The sequence below is a fragment of the Podarcis vaucheri genome (genome assembly GCF_965113315.1).
Source record: "Podarcis vaucheri genome assembly, chromosome: 1".
Classification (NCBI taxonomy): Eukaryota; Metazoa; Chordata; class Lepidosauria; order Squamata; family Lacertidae; genus Podarcis; species Podarcis vaucheri.
The window spans coordinates 88611027-88632973 of NC_138759.1; the positions used below are offsets into that span (position 1 = coordinate 88611027).

At 45.2% G+C, this 21947-nt stretch overlaps 1 protein-coding gene across 1 annotated transcript; it reads left to right on the top strand.

Moving 5' to 3' along the window:
- The first annotated feature begins 428 nt into the window (after positions 1-428).
- RETREG2 (reticulophagy regulator family member 2) lies at positions 429-21305 on the top strand. The gene is made up of 9 exons (XM_082201678.1): positions 429-823; positions 6021-6127; positions 10088-10118; positions 11004-11139; positions 12459-12543; positions 12807-12944; positions 13467-13561; positions 14638-14773; positions 18281-21305. Exons 1-9 carry the CDS (start codon positions 570-572, stop codon positions 18958-18960), a joined length of 1662 nt encoding a protein of 553 aa, XP_082057804.1. The 5' UTR covers positions 429-569; the 3' UTR covers positions 18961-21305.
- Positions 21306-21947: the final 642 nt, after the last annotated feature.

Here is a 21947-nt window from a genome sequence, read left to right on the forward strand (position 1 = left end):
GTCACTGCCATATTCCCCACCTGCAATATAAGGACAATGGATTGTGTTACTATTGACAGAGCAATTCTTAAAACGTTTTAAACCCTTCTTTAAACACACACACATACATTTTTTCCAAACGAAATAACCTGAATTAAAAAAGAATACGACCCGTCCCTTCTTTATTGGTTTTTATTTTCTTTTTAGAAGGGAGCGGCGGGCATACTCCGCAGCCCACTCGTAGCTATAATTTCTCCATGGTTTTCCAATATACGGCCTTTTCCTTTTCGCCCTGGAAGCGGAAGGTTGAAACAGCCTCAAAAGAAACCCCAGGATTTCTATTTCTGCAGGAAGCCGAATAGTAGCCGCTCTCAACTTTTCCTATCTCTATTCTTGAATAGTAGGGACTGAGCGGCTTGCGCATGCGTGTCGCATGAAAACATCCCGCTTCACTCTCCGAGGCCGATGCACGTGATCGCTGAGTCGCTCGGCCTCGGCGTCTGTATGGCTGTTGCGGCTGCTTCCGGCCGCGGCTGTCAGGAGGACTCCTCGCTCCTCCCCCGCCCCCTTCCTGATCGGTGGCTGAAGAGATGGCGAGCGGCGGCGGCGGCAGCTCGGATGTCCCGGCGGCAGAGGCAGGGGAGCCGGTGCCGGTGCCCGGTGGCTGCGCGGCCGGAGGCGAGGAGGAAGAGGAGGAGGAGCAGGAGGTCTTGGCTCTGGCCGTCCACCTGAGGCGGCGCCTGAGGGGCTGGGAGGCGACGGTGGCCGCCGTGCAGCGGCTACTGGTCTGGGAGAGGCCGCCGCAGAGCCTGGCCGGGGCCGCCGCGCTCGGAGCTGCTCTGTGGTGAGAGGAGGCGGAGGCCACTACGGGGGGGGGCGCAGGATGGGGCCCCGGGAGGTAGCGCGCGCGCGGGGGGGGGGTGTTGTTCACGTGCGTGGCAGCGGCGGCGGTTAGGAACCGCGCGAAGGGGGCTGAAAGTAGAGCCGGCAGGTAGATGAGGTCGTGGATGCGCCTGACGTGGTTTCAGCTGGGCGACCGGTTCTCTCTTGGCGAGAGGAAGCAGGCCAGGCTGCAAGAGAGCCCCGGGCCTAGGGTCACCTATCCTGCTGCAAATTTAATACCACATAAGAGCTGTTCTCCTACGCGTGCTTACTTGGGAGTAGACCCCGATTGAAATCCGTTGGACTTACCTCAGAGTAAATGTGGATAAGCTTGTGCTCCTCATAATATTCCAGTTGTCTGCAGGGAAGCTTTCGAAGGGAAAGGAATTGCCAGTCTGGTGTGAAGTGGGCCTGTGTGGCAGCTTTAGGGTAGCGTTTTCTGATGTGGGTCAAGGGTAGGATTGCTCAGGAATAGCCATTCTGTTTCATTCTGAGTATCTGCCATGCATTATTCTGGAATAAGTTGATAGCCCCATGCGATTATGTTTTACCTATTAATGTAAACCTTCCCTTCTCTAAAGATCTCAGGTTTTCATATACAGTGGTATCTCGGGTTAAGTACTTAATTTGTTCTGGAGGTCCGTTCTTAACCTGAAACTCTTCTTAACCTGAAGCACCATTTTAGCTAATGGGGCCTCCTGCTGTCGCTGCGCCGCTGGAGCACGATTTCTGTTCTCATCCTGAAGCAAAATTCTTAACCCGAGGTACTATTTCTGGGTTAGCGGAGTCTGTAACCTGAAGCGTATGTAACCCGAGGTGCCACTGTATAGGGTTTCTCTGGCTATTCTCATAGCAACCCTGTAGGGTTGGTTGAGCTTAGTAATAATCAGTTGCCCAAGTCAGTAAGCTGGAGTTTGGACCAAGGTCTCCCCAAATCAATCAAAACACACATACAATTTGTGCAAAGATTTTGGTTGGGACATTTGGAAATAGGTCTCTTGAGGTTAGGGAATTGTGGGGAAAGGTACTGGGGAGGCTAGTATGAGGAATTGAGGAAAGTGGAATAGGTAAGAAATTTGCAGTTGTGGAAGGGAATCTAGGGCTGTGAAGTTGAGTGGTAGTTGCAAGGGAGAGATCTGGTAAAATGTAGTTATGCAATGGTGATGGAAAGGCCTTGCAACAGGTAAAACTACACAGTGCATGTGTAAAAGATCAAAGTTGATATGAGCAATAAAGCATTTGAGAATGGAGGATATTTGGTTGTGAATTCCCTCCATGGCCAAGGATTATCCTATTTTAAAGGAGGCACAGGTGTGCAGGGACATCCCCCACAAGTTGGAGTCATTCTGAAAAGAGCAGCACTTCTCCCAGAAGTAAGAGCAATGTGAAGGAACACTGAGATGAATTGCTAATTGATAGTGGGTGGAATGTGCATTATGATTGTATGACTGTCTGGATCACTACTGCAGCCCCAAAGTACTTCAGATGCGCCTTTAAATGTCATCTGACTTTTGGATTCTTGGCCCTATCTTCTGAAAGTTAAAAAAGAATTGCTAGATACCTTTAAAACCACGAGATCTCTGGACACCATACTTTTGCCCAATTTTGGTATCACTCTCTAGCAATCTAGAAGCTTCTGTTTGGAAACAACAACAAATCATAAAAGCAATGTAAATCCTTCTTTTGTGGTTCTTCATTAGTATGAGAAAAGTGGCAATTCTAAATATTCTTTCCTGTGCACTATGAAGGGAGGCAGATTACTTTAAAATAATGGACCCTGAAAGCTTAGTCAAAGAAACTCATAACATCTTTGCTTCTTCATGTAGATCTGCAAAAATTGTGAGATGACATGAGTGATTTAAAAGATAGGAAAGCATGGGAAACTTTCATTTGCTCCTACTTGGCACTAACATTACATTTTGGAGCAGTTTTCAATATCCTTTATAAACAAATCCAGAATGGTGCCTCAAGTTATAATTACCGTTGGGAGTGGAAGGATGTTGGGTCCAGACGTCTAGTGAAAAAATGATTGCACCCTCCTGTAGCAAACTTTTGCTTATCTAATTGTTAAAATTCATCCCAGATGTCTGGGGGTAAAAAAGTAAGTTCAACACCCTTCCCCCTGGATTACTTGCTTATTTCAGCAATAAGAATCTACTTTACAGGGAGTCAGTACTGGGCTCAGCAGGTCAATGGTCTACTACTTTCACTGGCAGAGAAACTCTAGAGTCGCAAGTCAAAAACTTTCCCAGCCCTAGTCCCTGAGACTCTTAACTGACGATAGCAGGGACTTAACATTGGACTTTCTACATGCCACACATGTACTCTGCCTATGAGCTATAGAGAAGAGTATAGAACAACCTGCATGCATGAGTCAGTAGTGGGGTTCCCTCCTTGAAATTGTCTGTCTGAGACTACTGCTGGTCTTGTATGGACGAAATTCTGTTGCCCCTGACCACAGTGCAGTCATGGATTGATTAAGTCCCTGGTGGACCCAAGAAGGCTTTGCTTTGAGGCATATTTTGTGGTTTCTTCTACACTTGATCTAACAAGGATTGCAGTCACAAGCTTAGGATGTGGGACTTAACATTGGTTGGGTTTAGCGTCATGTAGACTTCCCTCTTCACTCTCAAAGTATAAACAGACCTCTCCCTGACGCACGGGTGGTGCCAAGTGCGCCTCCAGGACTTGGCTTGTGATAAACACGGACTGCTACTAGCAGCTGCAGATAATTGGAGACTCGCCCAGGAGTGTTTCTACTTAGAATTTGTGCACTCACTGTGTACAACCCACATGGTTCATACTATCCCCAGCTTGGGCCTGGTAGCTTAGTAGTAACCCCTGGCAATGTGCCAGGCTGGGAGTAAGCCCTACAAGCTGTGCTGTTGTTAAGCCTGCAGTGGATGAGAACTGTAGTGCTAGCACATTCCTTGTTTTCTGCCTATCCTGCCTCTGCGCACACAGCAACATTGAACAAGCCCGTGTGGTGGAATCCAGCATACAGCTGGGGGTGGGGGGAAACATCCTGTTTACTCTTGCAGACAATGAGCTGACTGTCAGCAGAGCAGATTCACAGGCTGGAGTCAAGTAGGGGTTGGTAGTACACTTCCAAAGACTGCAGTTTGTGGAGATGTTAATTTAAACTAGAAATATTTTTTGTTATAATATTTAATAATAATTTAAGAGAAGGGAGAAAGATCCTGCCAGAAAATATTTTCTCATTAAAAGAAGAAAAATTCTCAAACAGTAATACATACAGGGCTAGAAAGAGAAGAAAACATAACATAAAATAAGCCAGCAGCATATTTTTTAGGTACCCACCTTGCTCAGGCTATAGGGACGCGGGTGGCGCTGTGGGTAAAACCTCAGCGCCTAGGACTTGCCGATTGCATGGTCGGCAGTTCGAATCCCCGCGGCGGGGTGCGCTCCCGTTGCTCGGTCCCAGCACCTGCCAACCTAGCGGTTCGAAAGCACCCCTAAGTGCAAGTAGATAAATAGGGACCGCTTACTAGCGGGAAGGTAAACGGCGTTTCCGTGTGCTGCGCTGGCTCGCCAGATGCAGCTTGTCACGCTGGCCACGTGACCCGGAAGTGTCTCCGGACAGCGCTGGCCCCCGGCCTCTTAAGCGAGATGGGCGCGCAACCCCAGAGTCGGACACGACTGGCCCATACGGGCAGGGGTACCTTTACCTTTACATGCTCGGGCTAATATATTTCAAATTACTAGGTGCCACCAACATCATTTTTCTAGTTGACTGGATGCCTGTAATTTTTAAACCTTTAATTACACAGAGTACAGGTCTCTAAACTGTACACTCATGGTCCGATGCATAGAAATTCTGTGCCTATAATAGATTTCAGTTGGAAGCTGTATACAACACTTTCAAGGATGTGAACTTCTGCCAGTGATAGCTCAAATAGGTAGAAAATAAAAAGGAACAGGGGTGCGCATCCCATTCCCACAATAAGCTTTGGGTGAACAGAAGAGTATATTTTGTCAGAGTTTGGTGGTTCCTAAGTTCCATCTTATTTTTTTACACATTTTGGTTGTCGTTGGCATAGTTTCACACCACACAGTTTCTTGTGTCCAAGCACTGTGTTGCTAGACCAAATGCAATTTGGGTATAACCATTGTGGTGGTCCAAAGCAAGTTTGGGTTGCACAAACCCAATTCCACATTCCACATTTGTTGGCTATTAATTATTTGTTATATTAGAATAATATAATTTCTAAAATTGGCTATCATTGGACTACCTAAAAATTTATAATCTGACATAAATGTTATGGATGTCATTCTTCATGAGATAGGAGCTGCAGCAGAGTGACAGACAGTCATTTTGGAAAATAGCTTCTGCAGACATGTGCACATGATGTTTACTGATGTTTCCTCTTTCTGAACTATCTTCTATGTCATCCAAGTGGAAATTGCTTTCAGTAATGACTTTCCTTCTGAAATTTATTACAGTGGTACCTCGGGTTACATACACTTCAGGTTACATACGCTACAGGTTACAGACTCCACTAATCCAGAAATATTACCTTGGGTTAAGAACTTTGCTTCAGGATGAGAATAGAAATTGTGGAGCGGCGATGCAGCAGCAGCAGGAGGCCCCATTAGCTAAAGTGGTGCTTCAGGTTAAGAACAGTTTCAGGTTAAGAACAGACTTCCAGAACGAATTAAGTTCTTAACCCGAGGTACCACTGTATAGGACACTGGTCTATAGTGTTGGACTTGGACCTTGAAAACTTTGAAATGTACTCTAGCATTTGGCACAATATGGCCTAGATCAGACATAGGCAAACTCGGCCCTGCAGATGTTTTGAGACTGGAATTCCCATAATTCCTGACCACTGGTCTTGTTACCTAGGGATGATGGGAGTTGTAGTCCCAAAACATCTGGAGGGCCGAGTTTGCCTGTGCCCGGCCTAGATTAAGGGCCACTGACGAGTGCCAAGGCACCTGCAAAGGCTTTAACTGATGCCCCAGATACTGAGCTTTCATAAGTAAGTAAGTAAGTAAGTAAGTAAGTAAGTCTGTAGCCCTCCTAGAAAGGAAGTTATGGGGTAAAATGTGCAGGTGCTTTCTCAGCAATTTCTGTGAAATGAGTGAGTGTGAGATGGCCTCTTTTAACTTTTGTCTTTATCCCTGTAACTTTCCAGGCTGTTTTCCTCCACTTCGTTGCGTCCTCTATTCCTCCTCAGCATGGGCTTTATTGGTGTTCTCCTGTTGGAGAGATGGAAGCCTCAATTCCTGTTGGATTTCTCAGGTAAGTGAAGTAGTGAAGGTTGTACAAGTAAAGGAAGTGGTGTACTTCTGGAGCAGGGATAATCTTGGTTGATTCTTGCATTCTTCCAAGTTCAGTTCATTGCTTCCTGTCCTGCTGTGATTTCCTGCTGACCAAGCCTTGAACTAACACTTCCCCCCTTTTTTGCTATACTATACTGAATAAAAAGTAGCAAGTAATTGGCGTTCTTTGGACTAAAGGCACTTGGTTAATATTTGCTGGCGTTTTTTGTTTTTTTTCATCTCTTTGCTTCTGCTCATGTTGAGAATGCACATTAGAGCACCTTTCTGTTTGTTGAGGGCAGTCATGTGAGAAATGCTGTTTGGCTGAAAGATTAAATGTAGCAATTTGTTTTGTACAGTTAGAGCTTAAGGAGTGTGGATGTAACTGCCTGCAAGTCTTGACAAATTTTGGATTAAATAAGTGGTATCATGAGTGCCTGAGTCAGAACCAGGCAACTATGTGGTGTTGGCCTACAATGTCTAATGTCTTTCCTTCACTGTCCTCAAGAAATATACCCTTGGTGAGCTCAGCATGTGGAGCACCAGTGGCTAGCCTTTTGTTCGCCCAAGGTCTGTATTTGTTCTTGACCAACCTTCCAGGGGTCCCATGAGAGCAGCGAGTGTAACCAGAAGTGAGTCACCCCACTCTCTCTTTTGCACACAGAGAAACAGCTTCCCTTCTCAATTGGAAGGGCAGATTACCAAAGGGGGCAGTGGTTTAAATCTCTCCACTCATTGAATGATTGCTCGGGGGTGTGTGCAAATTGTATCCCCATCTTCATCTCAGTGCTGTATCTACTTTGATTTCTTCTTCTTGCCACTGCCAAATTGGTGTAGTTTTTGTAAGCCATAAAAATTTGCTTGGGGGCGGGATCAGGTCCCCACAATGTGGGGTTAGCCACACTTATGGTAGAGGCTGTGTCTTTCCACATGGTGGAATCTCTAATTAACTCTTTTTGGGACACTTTTTAGGACACATATGAGCAACAACTTGCAGAGTCTGGTTTTCATTAATCAGTATATATGATATTTCACAATGTCTTCAATCCTCCAAGAGAGAAGCTGATCACAAGATGTTAGAGGGAGTCTATTGTCTGGATTTAATATTGAATTCACTTAATCAGCCCTGTTGTGCCCAGACATCAAACCCTAAACAAAATACTGGCAGGGAGTGGTTTAGAAAAACAGAGACCTAGGTGCCCTGTTCAAGCAGGACTTGTAAAAACATTGCAGCCCAGAAAATTGGATCACACACTCTTCTTGTGCAGTAAGGTGTATCATGTCAGTTTCACTTTGTGATTTTTGGAAGGTTTCCCATGTCACAGAATGATGCAAAGCACCAGTAATATCACTCTTAGTAACGGATTTCTGCTTTAATCTTCCTGTGCTGGAGGAATTTCCTGTAGAGTAGCAGGATCAGCATCATTTTATTTTTATGTTAAATATTACTTGAGTTAAGTTAAGGCTGTTTTGTTCCAGATAACTGCTGGCAAAGAGTAGAGTTGCTGTGGGGTTACATAAGACAAAATAGTAGGCCAGCCATAGTGAGCTGAGGGTTATTTTCTTCCTACTTTTCTTAAACGACCTGGTGAGCAGAACTACTATCCAACTTGGTTTATGTAAGATCAACTGACAAGCCACCTATCCAAGAAGCATCTAATGTTGACCCTCATAACTGACACAGTCATCCTGATTAGATCCCAGGCAGATTCTGTTGTTATCCTTATGAATCGTATTGGAGCTGTATCATTAAATAGGAATGCAGCTTCCTCCCTGTTTGAAGGGCCAAGAAGAGCAGTTCTGAACATGGTGAACATTTTTCATATGCAGAATACAGCCAAATTTATAGAGAGACTGTACTGAGAAATTCACTGTGGATTCAAGGTTAATAACTTGCTGTTGCAGTGGACTGAGATTTCTGTGTGATCTTTCGGGCCCATAAGACTGCTACACAAGGGGAAGCAATTGTTAAGTGAGCAGCACAATGCCCCTGCCAGAGCTAACAAAGTCAAAGGCTGCATTAGCTTCTTGTTGGTGCATTAGGAGGTACAAAACGGCATGGTGTAAACAGTTGCGTTCCTGCTGCCCCAGTACATGATGCCTGGATTCAGCACTCTGGCAAGCAACAGTACTGAAATAACAGGCAAGCACAGTAGCCCATGTATTTGGAGCTGCCGTAAACAAACATTACAGCCAGGCTTCTGTGTTAACAATAGTAGCTTTTCACACTCCTGAAATGGGCCCAAGATTTTTCATGTGGGCAGTGGCTGCTGCAATGCCTGAGTACCCACCAGAATCTCTGCTGCCCGAGGAAGATGGTGATTGGCTCCCTCTGTTAGGGCTGATTGCCTGGAATCTGGGTCACAGACTTAACAAGATTGCTTTCTGCCGCTCCACTGCTCTATTCACCAGCCTGTCAGCTCTGTGTATGTGGCCCAGGGGAAAGCCCTGAGCTAGCCCCAAGCACTGTAGCTTGTACAGACTGTGTGCAGCTGACTGCACATTATAACAGCATAGCACGTCAGCTACACTAGATAGTCATATCTGATGAGCTTTGAATTCTAGCTTCAAATCTCTAATGCAAAAGAGCTTATTCACACATCTTCTCTACAACTAGGCTCAAACAAAGGTCACATTTTAAGGAGCTCCCTGGGTGGCTTTGTAAAGCCAGGGTTTCTTTTTCCCCTCACATAATATATTTTATTGAAATTTGTAAGAAAATACAAAGATTGATGTCAGGTATCTTTTTATCAAGACTAAAAAACTATCCTAAATAAAAACACAAATCAGAAAGAAAAGGGGAAAAACAAGATGAAGAAAAAAGAAGAAAAGGGGGGGGTGAGAAAATGAGAACTTCTGATTCTTCATCTGTTAGCTATATGTAGAAAATTATTCAACACATCCACTCCAAGATAAACACCCAACAAATCTGCTTTCAAGAAACCAAAGCCAAGGTTTCTTCATACTGTGTCCCAAGGCAATCCAACTTCTACATCAAGAAAATTCCAATCCTGTGCCCAAACTCCGTTATTTGAGTAAATGTGTGGTTTATGTAGCACAGGCTTCCTCAACCTCAGCCCTCCAGATGTTTTGAGACTACGATTCCCATAATCCCTGACCACTGGTCCTGCTAGCTAGGGATCAAGGGAGTTGTAGGCCAAAAACATCTGGAGGGCCGAGGCTGAGGAAGCCTGATGTAGCATATACCTTCTCAGTTTTGATTACATCTGAATCAGTTCAGGAAGTTTGTTCAAAGTGCTGACCTCTTTGATGAGTGTAGGGTGTACAGCAGAGGAAAAGCCAAATGCATGTATAGAAGTGTGATTTGAGGTGACATTGGAATGAGGACACAGATACTTTTGCACCCTGGAACTTTATGTGATCCCTGTCTCTTTCCAAAGTGTATTTAAACACAAGAATAAGAGAAACGCTTGTGGAAATAATACAAGAAGCTACCTGAGATTCTCACATATCAAATTTGGTACCAACAACCCTGCCCAGAGCACTCTCCCCACCTGTTTTTTGAGTTTGCTCAGACTTTGGTGATTGCTTACTGGCAAAATATGTTACTATTCAAACCTGTTGGCCAGAGCTATGAGAAAGTTCCTCAGCAGAGGTGGGCTGGGCTCAGTTTCAGAACTCCCCCTTCCCCAGTTGCAATTTTGTCAGTTGGAGTATGTCTTGGGACATCAAACAATGCAGATCTTCTGTAGTTGTGTGTGCGCAGCTACATAGAACATGATAGCTCTGTTGGTTAGAGCATGGTGCTGATAATACCAAGGTTGCAGGTTTGTGTTATCAGCGCCCTGCTCTAACGAAGTGAGCTATCATGCTCTAAGTGCTGAAGGCCAGGCTGCTGAAGGAAGTAACCTCTAGCATTTAAACTGTCACACTTCACTTACTGCTTAGCTGAATTATATATTTCTTCTTTCTCCTGCAGTGCAGCCATTGGAGGAACCTAGAGGAGACAGGTAGGTTTGCTCTGTATTGTCTTCATAGTGGAGATGGTTCTTGCCACCCTTCTGCCTTGCCTGCTCTCTTTTACTCAGTATTTTGACCTGTGTCATGACCTGAAAAGTGCTTCCCCAAATGGGTTTGTAGGGCTCCTTACTCATTTCCCTTCCTTAATGGGGTCAGGTTTGGTTCTCTTTTCGGTTTCTAGAAATTGGAAGAGTCGGATGGATGCCTTCTTCTCAGGATTTAATGGCATTTCAAGGCCAAGAGGAGGCGCTCAATTGTAGTCGTCACCTACTGGATGGATGTCTGTCCGGAAAATGCCACCTGAGGCTTAGGAGACATGGGGTTCCAAGAAAGGAATGTAGGAAGGAATTAACAGTTGTGCTGTGGCAGTCTTTTCATCAGCACAAGTTTTTCAGTTTCTCAGACAGAACAATTCCCCATCTCCCCCTGCCCCTGTTCTGGAAGGGTCTCCCAGTCTTCCCCTTGCTGATTTCCCTGTGGGGAGGGAGTCCTATTCCACAGGCAGAGGTTCTTGTGCAAGTCCCTGTTAGCAGGACTAGTTAGTTGAATCCTGCCCCTTTTGGGTGGGCTTCACCTAACCAGCCCCATTGGTGAAAGCCCTGCTCAGGAACTTTGCTTGTGGCTTTCCCTCCTCTCTTTCCCCCACCCCACAAATTGGCTCTGGGGGAGTTGGAGGAACCAATGAGGGGAGAGGCAAGCTGAATTACTTACACATATGGAACAATTGAAAGAGGTCAACATTTGGCCATAACTTTGTTCCACAACAACTTTGATAGCTTTCTGTTAATACTGCCTGCAGGAAGTGATTCTCTGTTGCTTGTGGCAAGCGTACCTGGAAGGTCTAAAGTGCTGATACATTGTTTCCATCCCTGTAGTGACAGTGAGATGGCAAGAGCGCAGCCTCACTTGTTAAGTGTCCCAGAGCTCTGTCGTTTCCTGGCAGAGAGCTGGATTACCTTCAGATTGTACCTTCAGGAGCTGCTGCAATACAAGAGGCAAAACCCTGCTAAGGTAAGCTGGGAGTCATCAGGCCCTCTCAGGGAAAATCCTAGAACATGGCTACTTTCCCCCATGCTGCCTTTGGGCCGTGACTTGTTAACACATACATACATACATACATACATATTCACATACATTTATTCAAATACAAATACATATCCACAGTTGCTCCTAGCACTTAGGGCTTCTTCACACTGGATTATTTTTTCTACATGGATATTGCTTCAGTTTAAGAAAGGATGTGCATACACAACAACATGTGGTGTAAACGTTGTATTCCAAACAGCAATTTTAAGGGAATCTAGTATTTTTCACAATATATGTGGAAACAAAAAATGGGAATAGGGTTTTAACCAAGTATGCCAGTACAGACAAGGTACAGTGTGTTCCAGAAACTATCCTGAGAAAAACAGCTGAGGGCAGACATACGCTTAGCCCGCACATACGTATTGATGTTGCTTTGTAGATGTCACTTCTTTGTTTCTTTTTCCTCCGCTGTCACCCAGTTCTGTTTAGTAATCCAAAATGCATAATGTGATATATTTGTGTTGTAACTCTGTTCTTGACATTTGTCTTTCATCGCAGAGGTGCATTTCCATGTGATGGCCTCATTCCTGCATTGAAATGTGAGATTGTTGCTTGCAGCAGTTGCTCCATATAAGCAGTAAATGAGCAGTTCTGGCCCTGAGCAGAATTCAGATTTTCTTGCTGTAGTGTCTGGGATTTATGAGCATAGATGGCAAGCAGCTCTCTCTATTGATTAATTAATGGCCTGTCCTTGGAGGAGAAAGCATTACCTTATATTATATAGTCCCGATCAGTTAAAGGGAAGGCAGGTAGAGAGGGGAGTAATGTATGGGTCTTATTTTATCTCAGGATGAGGGAAGTCCTGAAATCTGTTCCAGTATCTTTTGCCAGTGGCAAATTTCTTCCATTTCCATTGACAGCCTAATAGTGAATCAAACACATACTCCTTTCAGAGTGTTGGGATCGGCATAGAAAAAGTCAGGCTTTTTCCTCTTGTAGTCAGCTATTTCAGACATGCAGCTTGCTGTTGCAGGTACTTCTGGATCCCCACCCGGCTCTGTTATAACACTACCTGGCAACAGCACCCGGGAGCAAAAGAGTAGCCAATCATTCTGGCATGGCAGATACACAAAGCATTCAAAATGGCTGTGTGGGTGAATACAAGCAGTTATTAATTAGAACAAGGCTCTCTGGGATTGGGGGCATCTCTTGAGCCATTGCAAAGGTGGCTTATTGGCTGTCCTGGGAATGCTTCCACTGTGCTAAACCTTTCTTCTCTATCTCCTTTTGCCTTGTACTTCCAGTTTTGTGCCAGAGTCTGCTCAGGATGCTTGATCTTAGCGATAGTAGGACACTATGTTCCTGGAATCATGATTTCCTACATTGTCTGTGAGTATAACTGGGCTGTTTTATCCCTTAAAACTAGACATGTGACTTAGCTAAGCATATGCCCAGGAATTTTCTTTATCCAGCTCATTTAAAAGAAATTAAATGCACATAATAGTTCCGACACCTTGTGGGGAACAGGGACACAGATTGAATTTAATGAGGCGCAGCTGGTGGATGGCTGGACACTGAGTATCCTTTGGGAAATTGACTGCTTCTTTGTCTCTGAGAATATATGCTTCTAACACTTTCTGGACTGTCTCCAGTGCTCAGTATCTTGCTGTGGCCACTGGTGGTATACCATGAACTTATCCAGAGGATGTACACACGCTTGGAGCCCATTCTGATGAAACTGGACTACAGCATGAAGGTGGATACCTTGCATCTTAAACACGAAAAGAAAAGTAAGACAACAGCTCCACAGTACCTGAAATGCATAGCTTTTGATGATAGGATGCAGGATGTTAGTCCCAGCAAGTAAAAATTAGAAACTGGGCTGGCTAGCTAGGAGCATTCAGTCCAGTGGGGTGAGGTCCAAAATCACTGGAGATGGCTGGATTTTAATGTGCATTAGTGTCCAGTACAGTGGTACCTCGGGTTACAGACGCTTCAGGTTACAGACTCTGCTAACCCAGAAATAGTACCTCGGGTTAAGAACTTCGCTTCAGGATGAGAACAGAAATTGTGCAGTGGCGGCGCTGCGGCAGCGGGAGGCCCCATTAGCTAAAGTGGTACCGCAGGTTAAGAACAATTTCAGGTTAAGAACAGACCTCCAGAACGAATTAAGTTCTTAACCCGAGGTACCACCGTACTGTGAGGAAGCACAGTCTGTATGAAGCTTCTGATGAAATATTCTCCTGGTCCTCTTCTTATAGGACTAGTTCCACTGATGTCCCATTAAGCATTTTGTATGTGTTTTCTAATAGAGCGTCAAGGAAAGAGTGAGCCCGAAACTGGCAATGAGCCGATGGCAGAGACTGAAAGTGAGAGTGAGGCGGAGCTGTCTGGGTATTCTCCAGTGGTAAGAGATACATGTTGGTGTTGAGCTTCATTCCCAAGAATTCATTTCTTTCAAGTGATGTGAGTTTGCCTGCAGGGTTGGAAGGTCTGAGATCTTGTACTTGTTCCCTTCATAAAGGCTACTGTATTCATTCTGACTTAGGAACTTGCAGGTTTTGGAGGGCCTTCTTCCCCCACCCTCACTCCTTTGGGCCTTGCCTTATCTTCTCAACACTATTATCACCAACTGCTCTTTTTTTGTCATTGTTACCACCTATGTGCTTGCTGGGCAAAGAGCCAGTGAACAAGCAGGTATTGGCATCTGTTGCCCCTCCTTCTCACTTTCCCAGTGGTCTTGGCCAGAGCAAAAGGCAGGTGAACAAGGAGAATGCAATGATGAAGAGGCAGAGAAGGTCCAGTGGTGGCTCGTCAGTGGTCCCACTCCTGAAGTGTGGCCCCTTAGCAGATCCATCCTGACCCTTGATGCCTGCCCTGGAAACTTGGCATGATACTTCAGATTCAGGGGGACAGAGAGGAGTAGTCAGGTTGGCATTGTAGGGGGCATCTCTCTCCAAATGCTCCCTCCAACGTCTGACTCTCCAACCTTTCTTTTCAGAGCCAAAATCACTCTATCTCTCAGGGTTTAGGCGGAAGAGTTAGTCTTGGAGGATAGTTCTTCCTCATTATTGCCATCACTAATTAGATATATAACCAACCTGGTATGTTGGATCTGGGTTCAAATTCCTGTTTGGTCAGAGTGGGTCAAGTGGGTTAAATGTTTAAGACACATAAGCATGTCCAATTTTAAATCCAGAAAATAAGATGGCAGAATCCCAAGTCACTGATTCCTCTACAGTTAATCTTACAACTAATTTTTGTAATTGGAATATCCATCTTTTTGATAATCCATGCATTGTTTCCATTCAGTAAAAGGTTAATATTTTTAGTGCATCCCTCTTTGAAATCCAAGTTAATATTGGCTCAGACTCTGATGGCCGAGATTCTAGGCTAACAGGTGGGACCTAGTGGCTCCACTGTAAGGTGGAGATTTTTAGTCACAAGAACAAAAAAATGTCCTCATGCTCCTCCTTTTTGCAGGTGGATGTGAAAAAGACAGCTCTGGCGTTGTCAATTACAGACTCTGAGCTCTCTGATGAGGAGGCCTCTATCCTGGAGAGTGGAGGCTTCTCCGTCTCCAGAGCTACCACACCACAGCTGACCGACGTGTCTGAAGGTGCCATTTTCTTACTCCCCAAACCCAAATGCTGCATATTATTTGGGGCCACTGTGTAGTAGAGTACAAGTTGTGTTCCCTTCTAGAGTGTTCAGAGATGAAAACTAGGATATGAAGGGTAGTTGTAGGGCTTAGAATTCATGAGAATGATGAACTTTGGGCTGAAAAGGACCAAAATCAAATCTGATTTCCAGATTTTGAGTGGCCCCTGAATACAGCTGTCTTTACCAGGAAACATGGATGTACTTGTTTACTATATTTTTACATGTTACCATGCAGAGTCCAGTGTCTTTATTATTTCTTGATTGATGATAGACATCCTGCACTGTTCCGTAACTTGCAGGCCATTGGGAGAATGCGAGTAGCTCCCTTACTATGGGGGTTACTGGTGCAACAGCCCAAGTTCTTCTGCAGCATTGTTAAGTCTTCAGGGATTAGCTGTCCACTCTAGGCTCTCCTTGCCTGAGCTTTGATCCCCCTATACTCTTCTCCCCCACCTAAGATGAACAGCTGACATTACCAAGGCAACATATTTCACTGAGGATTGCAGTCCTTGAGGCTGTAAACCAAAAAGACCCACTTCTTCAACCAATTTCATTGTCACCCTAGCCTTACCTTACATCAGGAGTGGTCAACCTTTTTAGACCAAGGGCAGCATTTCCTCTCTCCCAGTGATTGGTGGACTGAGCAGAAAATGTAAATTTTGCCTCTGTATAGTAGGCTACTTTCTAAGCACACTTGCACACCCATTTCTCTCCTCCATCCAGGCCAGCAAGAGGCAGTATCAGAATTCAGTGACACATCCCAGCCAGGCAAAAACACTCGAGGAAGGGTACAAACCAGGGCTGGTGGGAGGTGTGGCTTTGGTGGAGAAGGGTGTGGTAGGAAGTGTAGCCTTACCAAATCCTGAGGGCCAGATGGAGAGGCCTAGAAGGCTGCATCTGGCCCTGAACCTGAGCTTCCTTTCCCCTGAGCATAACTTTTATTCATTTGCAAGCCTCCTACCCCCAAACCACACACAACAGTGTAAATTGAAAACCATAAAGGATGGTATTTTAATCCAAAAACTAGAACACTTGTACTATATAGATGTTGTAGTAGCTAGTGGTAATGTGGTATCATTACTGCTAAATCTCTGTGTATGTGAAAATCCAAAGTATTGGGTCTTGTTCTATAATAGCTCATTTACACACTTAGAAGTAGCAGTTGCAGCCAATTCCACTGCAGTAGCATGCAGAGCTTTTCCTGAGGCTTTACCAATGAGGAAGAACCTGGTGGAGTAACTTCAGGGAGCCCCAGCCTGCAATGCTAAGTATGATTGTTGTTGTTTGTATAGTGCCATAGAGTGCTTTGAAGCACATCAGCTTTGTTATCATGTTATCCTAGCTACCTTGTATGATAGGTCAGGGTTGTTGCCATGGTGCATGTTGGCACCAATGACGTGGGGAAATGTCATGTAACCCTGGAAACACAATTTAGGTAGCTAAGTTGGAGGTTGAGAGCCAGGACCTTCACGGTAGATTTATTTTAAATGCTACCTTTTCCATGCACAAGGTCAGCTAGACAGGCAGGGTTGAGCAGTTCAGTGTATGGATGAGTTGGTGGAGAGGTTTGGATTTGTTAAGCACTGAGAAGTGTTCTGGGACAAGCCAGGGACAGGCTCCATTTCAGCCGGGATGGAACCAGACTATATATGCTTAAAGTCTAAAAAGTGGCAAAGCAGCTATTCAGGTGTGTGCTGGGAGAAAGCCACTTGAAGCTGAGGATCATCTTGTTTGGGGCAAACCATCCAGGGGAATCCAGGAAATTTCAGGGTGGTTAGTTTAATGTCTCTTCTGGGAAAACTGGTAGCAAGCATAATTAAAGATTGGAATACCAAGCATATAGAAGGACAAGCTTTGCTGAGGCAGAATCAGTGTGGCTTCTGCAAGGGTAAGTCCTGTGTTTGAGAATGTCAGCAAGCACATAGAGAGAGAGAAAGAAGTGATCCAGTTGACATAGTGTACTTAAACTTTCAAAAAGCCATTGACTATGGAGTCCCTTGCCCAAGACACCTGATTAAGTTTAGCAGCTGTGAAATAAGAGGACATGCTGTTATAGATCAGGACTGGTTAAGAAACAGCAGAGAGTAGAAATTAAGGAAGGGTTTTCCCAATGCAGTGGTGTCCAAACTTTTTTCAAAGAGGGCAGGATTTGATGTAGTGAAGGGCCATGAGGGCCGATCAAAGGGCCAACCAAAGTTTTTAAGCTTTTTTCAGGATTAAAGTTGTGGAGGTTTTTTTTAGGATTTTACCCCAGGAAATAAACAGCCACAGGGGCCGGATTAAACCTACCAGCAGGGCCGAATGAGGCCCCCAAAATGGACTTTGGACATGCCTGCAATAGAGGGATGTAGGAAGTGGGGTCCACCAAGGTTTGGTGTTGGTACTGGTGCTTTTTAAACTTGTTCATAAATGATCTAGAGTTGGGAGTGAACAATAAGGTAGCCAAGTTTGCTGCTGATACTAAATTTTTAGGGGTGGTTAAAACAGAAAGGAATTGCGATGGGCTTCAAAAGGAGAAGTAGACATTAAAATGGGAAATGCAATTAAATGTAAGCAATGTAAGATTATGCATGGCGTAGAGAAAGAGAGGTGTTTCTCATAATACAAAAATCTGAGGACATGTAATGAAGCTGCATGTTGGAAAATTCAGAACAAACAAGAGGAGGTTCACATAGCACATACCGTAGTTTAAACTATGGAATTAGTTCCAACAAGACGTAGTAATGGCCATCAATGTGGATGGATTTAAAAGACAAATTTCTGGATGATAAAGCTGTCAATGGCTGCTGGCCACAATGGCTTTGTTCACCGTCCACTAGTGTGTCTGAATTCCAGTTGCTGGGAGTTCCAAGCGGGAAGAGTGCTGTTTCACTCATGTCCTGCTTGTGGATTTCTCATAGGCATATGAGAACAGGATGCAGGACTAGATGGGGCTTAGGTCTGATTCAGCAAGGCTGTTCTTATGTTTTTATTTCCCCCATATTGTAGTGCAGGGGGCAGGAGTGAGAATGAGATAGTGGTGGTATATCTAAAGCACCTAATGAGTACATGGCAAAAGTGAGATTCAAACCAAGGAATTCACACTCTTCATAGCCACTATGATACACAGCTTTCATACATCAGCATTAACGTGCATGATACTGCATACATTTACCAGCTCAGATTTGTTCTGGTGAGATGATTGAACAAGAAAGAAAAGCAGTAGCAAGATCATAGTGGGGTTGGTGACTTTTAATCAGGGAGTACAGTTATAGAACAGCAGAAACTGACCTGTTAATGAAAGAATAGGAAAGAACATTTCTGTTCAAGGATAAGATGATAAGGAGGCACACAAAGGCAAGTACCGTAAGTGTATTCAGAAAACAGACTGGCAGCTGAGCTTGGAATGGCAATTGATGATTGAGAACAGGGAATTCTGGGGTGTTTGGGGAGGCCATGTTCATATTCCCAATATGCTTTTCAGATCTGGACCAGCAGAGCCTTCCCAGTGAGCCAGAAGAGTCCTTCTCCAAGGACTTGGCAGAGTTTCCTTCTGTGGAAGAGTTTCATTCCAGAGACTTGGGACCACCCAGTGAGGATGACAACTTTGCAGTGCCTGCCCACACTGCCCACCAACTGGACTCTGCTGAGAAAGACGGCGTGGCGGCAGCAGCCATGAGTTCAGACACATCCATCCTGTGCCTGGCCTCACCCCTGCACTTTGTAAATACGCACTTCAACGGGAACGGGCAGGCAGTGGCAGGAGGAGCCCTGGAGCCCCAACCTGTCACTGCCCAAGGCCTGGGGCTGCACATCGATTCACTGAGCCAAGAGATTGTCACCACCGCTATCAGTACAGTAGTGCAGAACACCCTGTCAGCCCTGCTCCGCTCCTCTGAGGACAACGAGGGGCCTTCTCTCTCTGAGTTCCTGCCCACTGAGCCCGAGGAGAGACTGAGCTTCCAGGCCCAGCTGTCTGAGAGTGCGGAGGTGGGGGCAGCCTCTCTGCCTGGGGAGGAGGAGGAGGAGGAAGCTGATGATTTTGAGCTGCTTGATCAGAGGGAGCTGGAGCAGATGGATGCAGAACTTGGCCTTTCTGGAGAGACAGAGGCTCAAGCGACACCGGCTCTCCCTCCTGAAGAAGAATCCTTGCCCAGCTCCTAGGTCCCACTGCTCCCCTGTATTTCTGCAGCTGCAAGGGAAGGACAAGTGAACACACAGCAGAGTTTGGTCTGTGCTGACTGGGGACGGCAAAACATCCACATTCACAGTGTTATGTCTGGAATAGTGAGTCCTCTTCCTAGTGTTGGCCTTCCAAGCAGGGTGTTGCGTCTTGCCCATGCTTCCTAGTGGTGATGCAATCTTTTTTGGTCTGCTGCTGCAATTTGTCTGTCTTTGTCTATTCATTTTGTTTTTTTGCACGCCGCATCCTCAGCTAGATATCCCCGCTGCTCGCACCCACTGTTCATGCCCCCCCAGTAGGAAGGAAAGCAGTTTTCTTGGATGGAGGGGGGTGCCAGAGGGTCTACATTGTAAATATTTTTATGAAAACATTGGTTTGTTTAGTTGGGAAGAGGGAGAAGGGATTGGTGGTATGGAGAAAACGGGTTGAGGTGGGTTTCTTCCCTTGAGTTAGAAATTTCGGGGTGGAGGGGAAGTAGGGCTTCAAAGGAGACATCGTGTGGAGTATATTTGCTGTCAGGACAAGATGAGGGGGCACAATTGAGCTTTGCTGCCCACCTTGTACAAGAATAGCAGCTGCTTTTGCACTTCCGAGCACTAGCCCTTTCCCTTAACTTTCACCCTACAACCCAATTTCCTTTATTCAGTTGTGTGAATATGACACCTGATTTGGGCTCCAGGAAGTGGGTAGTCTGGTCCTGTAGATTCTCAACTCCAAGGCCAGGCTGTCTGTAGGCTCTTTAATTTACTTGGGAAAACACAAAGCAATTTGCAGTGACTTGAAAGCTTCCTCTTCCACTGCTGCACTTTAAAAGCAAAATCCCCTTATATCTACTTCTTGTCACCTTTCTCTAAGGCCTGGCTGAGCCAGCTCTGCCCTATGATGTACCCTGGCCAGAGCACAATCTTCTGCTGCCCTCAGCCTTGCCTTAGGGAAAAGAGCAGAGCAGCTTGAAAAGGAATGATGTGTGTAGGACATTGGGAAGAACATTCTCCAACTCCAAGCTCTCTAGGCTTATCTCCACTCTACTCCCACTCTCAAATCACTTTTGAAACCTCAGGGGTTTCACTCTTTATAGTCTTTTGCTAATTGGAGTAGTGTGCCCATTTATGTTCTCAGGAGAAAGGAGGGACTAAATGGGAGTGGAGGATTGTTTGGGTTTTTTCCTCCAAAGGTGGTTACCGCCCCTGATACCTATTGCTGCTTGCACAGGTTTGCAGAATATTAATTCTAGGATCTGATGGCTGAGTCTTTCAAATATTGATTTTAAGTTGCAATAATAAAGTGGGTTTTTAATTAAATGGAAACAGAGATGCCCCCGATTGGGAGTGTATCTTTGTTAAGAGGCAGCAGTCTGTCTTCAGTAATAGCGTTCTCGACTGAGTGGATACTGTTTGCTCCCAGTAATGGATCTCATTTTTTGCCTCTTTTCCAATGATTGCTGGAGAAGCTGAGTGGGTTGGGGAGTGTCATGAATTGGCCATTTTCTTGTTGTTGAAAATTTTCAAGCTGGGCACTTCCAGGCGATTCCTGACGCTTTCACATTCTCACAAGTGACTGCAGCTTTGCAGATGCAGGCCCTAAAGCTGTGATAGCTTGCCCTGCAGGCCTCAGCATTTTAAACTGCACTTCTGAGAGTTTATGATCAAGGTGAAGGTGCTGCCTCTCAGCAAGAGGGGCCACCAATCAATTCCAAGCACATTTGCAAGACCCCAGTTCTTGCCTTTTGCACCCTTCAAGTTTCATCGCTTGCTGAGTCAGTCACTGGCCCACTCTTTGTATCGAGGATGGCTGCCTGTCTCAGGTTCCTTCAGTCATGGGGCAATGATTTTCTTTAAATGCAAAATGATCTTGTTCTCCAGAGTTGGTTTCCTTTCTGACCTGTGTTGCCTGCCCCATCCCATCCCAGCCCCAGTCAAATGTTGAGGGGAGGATGCCTGTTAATACAGCTTCCTCCTAATGTCTGCACTTTGGAAATGGGCAGCCACGTAGCACTGAGTGTGGAGCTTGCTCGCCTTTGTGTTGTGTCCTGAGCACAAATTTTGCTACCCCTACCACCAGCCAGAAGCCCTAGCTTTCCCATTCTGGTGCAGGAGGCATGTTATATGTTTGTGTTTTTCTCTGAAGCTCTAAGCTGTCTTCCTCTCCTTTGGTGGCAACAGCGCCATAATGCTCCATGATAGGGGCCTTTTGAGGAAGGGCTGGGAGGCTGCTGATGTCACCCAGGAAAGGCAGAGGGCTTTGAACTGTGTAGCGGTGTTTATTCTATGGCTAAATATTTAAAAAAACTGTAGTCTTTTTAATAAAAAAGGTTCAAAGATGTGAATTTTGGGTTAAAAGTTCTAACTCTTCATCTTATCCAATCACCCAGAAACCCCACCTTTCTCAATTTGAGAAACCCTCCTTTCACAATTTCCCAGGTATCCCTAATGCACTGGGATCTGGCAGCCATTTTAAGCCTATGTCCAGATGGTTATTACCCTAGTTATGGTCTTTCCTGATAGTATTCAGTATTCCATTGCACATGCATTGCAGCTCCACCAAGACGCAAATTCGGGAAGTTATGTCCAGTGTTCAGTAACTGCTGTAGGTGAGCACCTGGCACAACCTTGAACTGAAGGCAAGATGGCAGTAATGCTACACAAGCCATCATATCCTTTAGTATCTTCTCAGTTCCAGTTCTCACAACCACCCAAAGTTGTAGTAAGCATGTGTCTTGTACTATGTCAGGATCTAGGTGGGAATACACACAATTGCATACTGTACCATACAGTTTTGTTTGTTGTTGAAAACTAGTGCATTTGGAGTGAAGAATAGAACTTTGCTCTTCATGCTAATGGACACGACAGCTTGAGGTGGTTTCTTAATGCTGCTGTTCCCCTTTATTGCCTCTCATTTAACAGCTACCCTAAGGTAACTGAGAAGTCTGTAAAGCCTATTAACAGCAGGTGTCATTTGAGGTTGGATA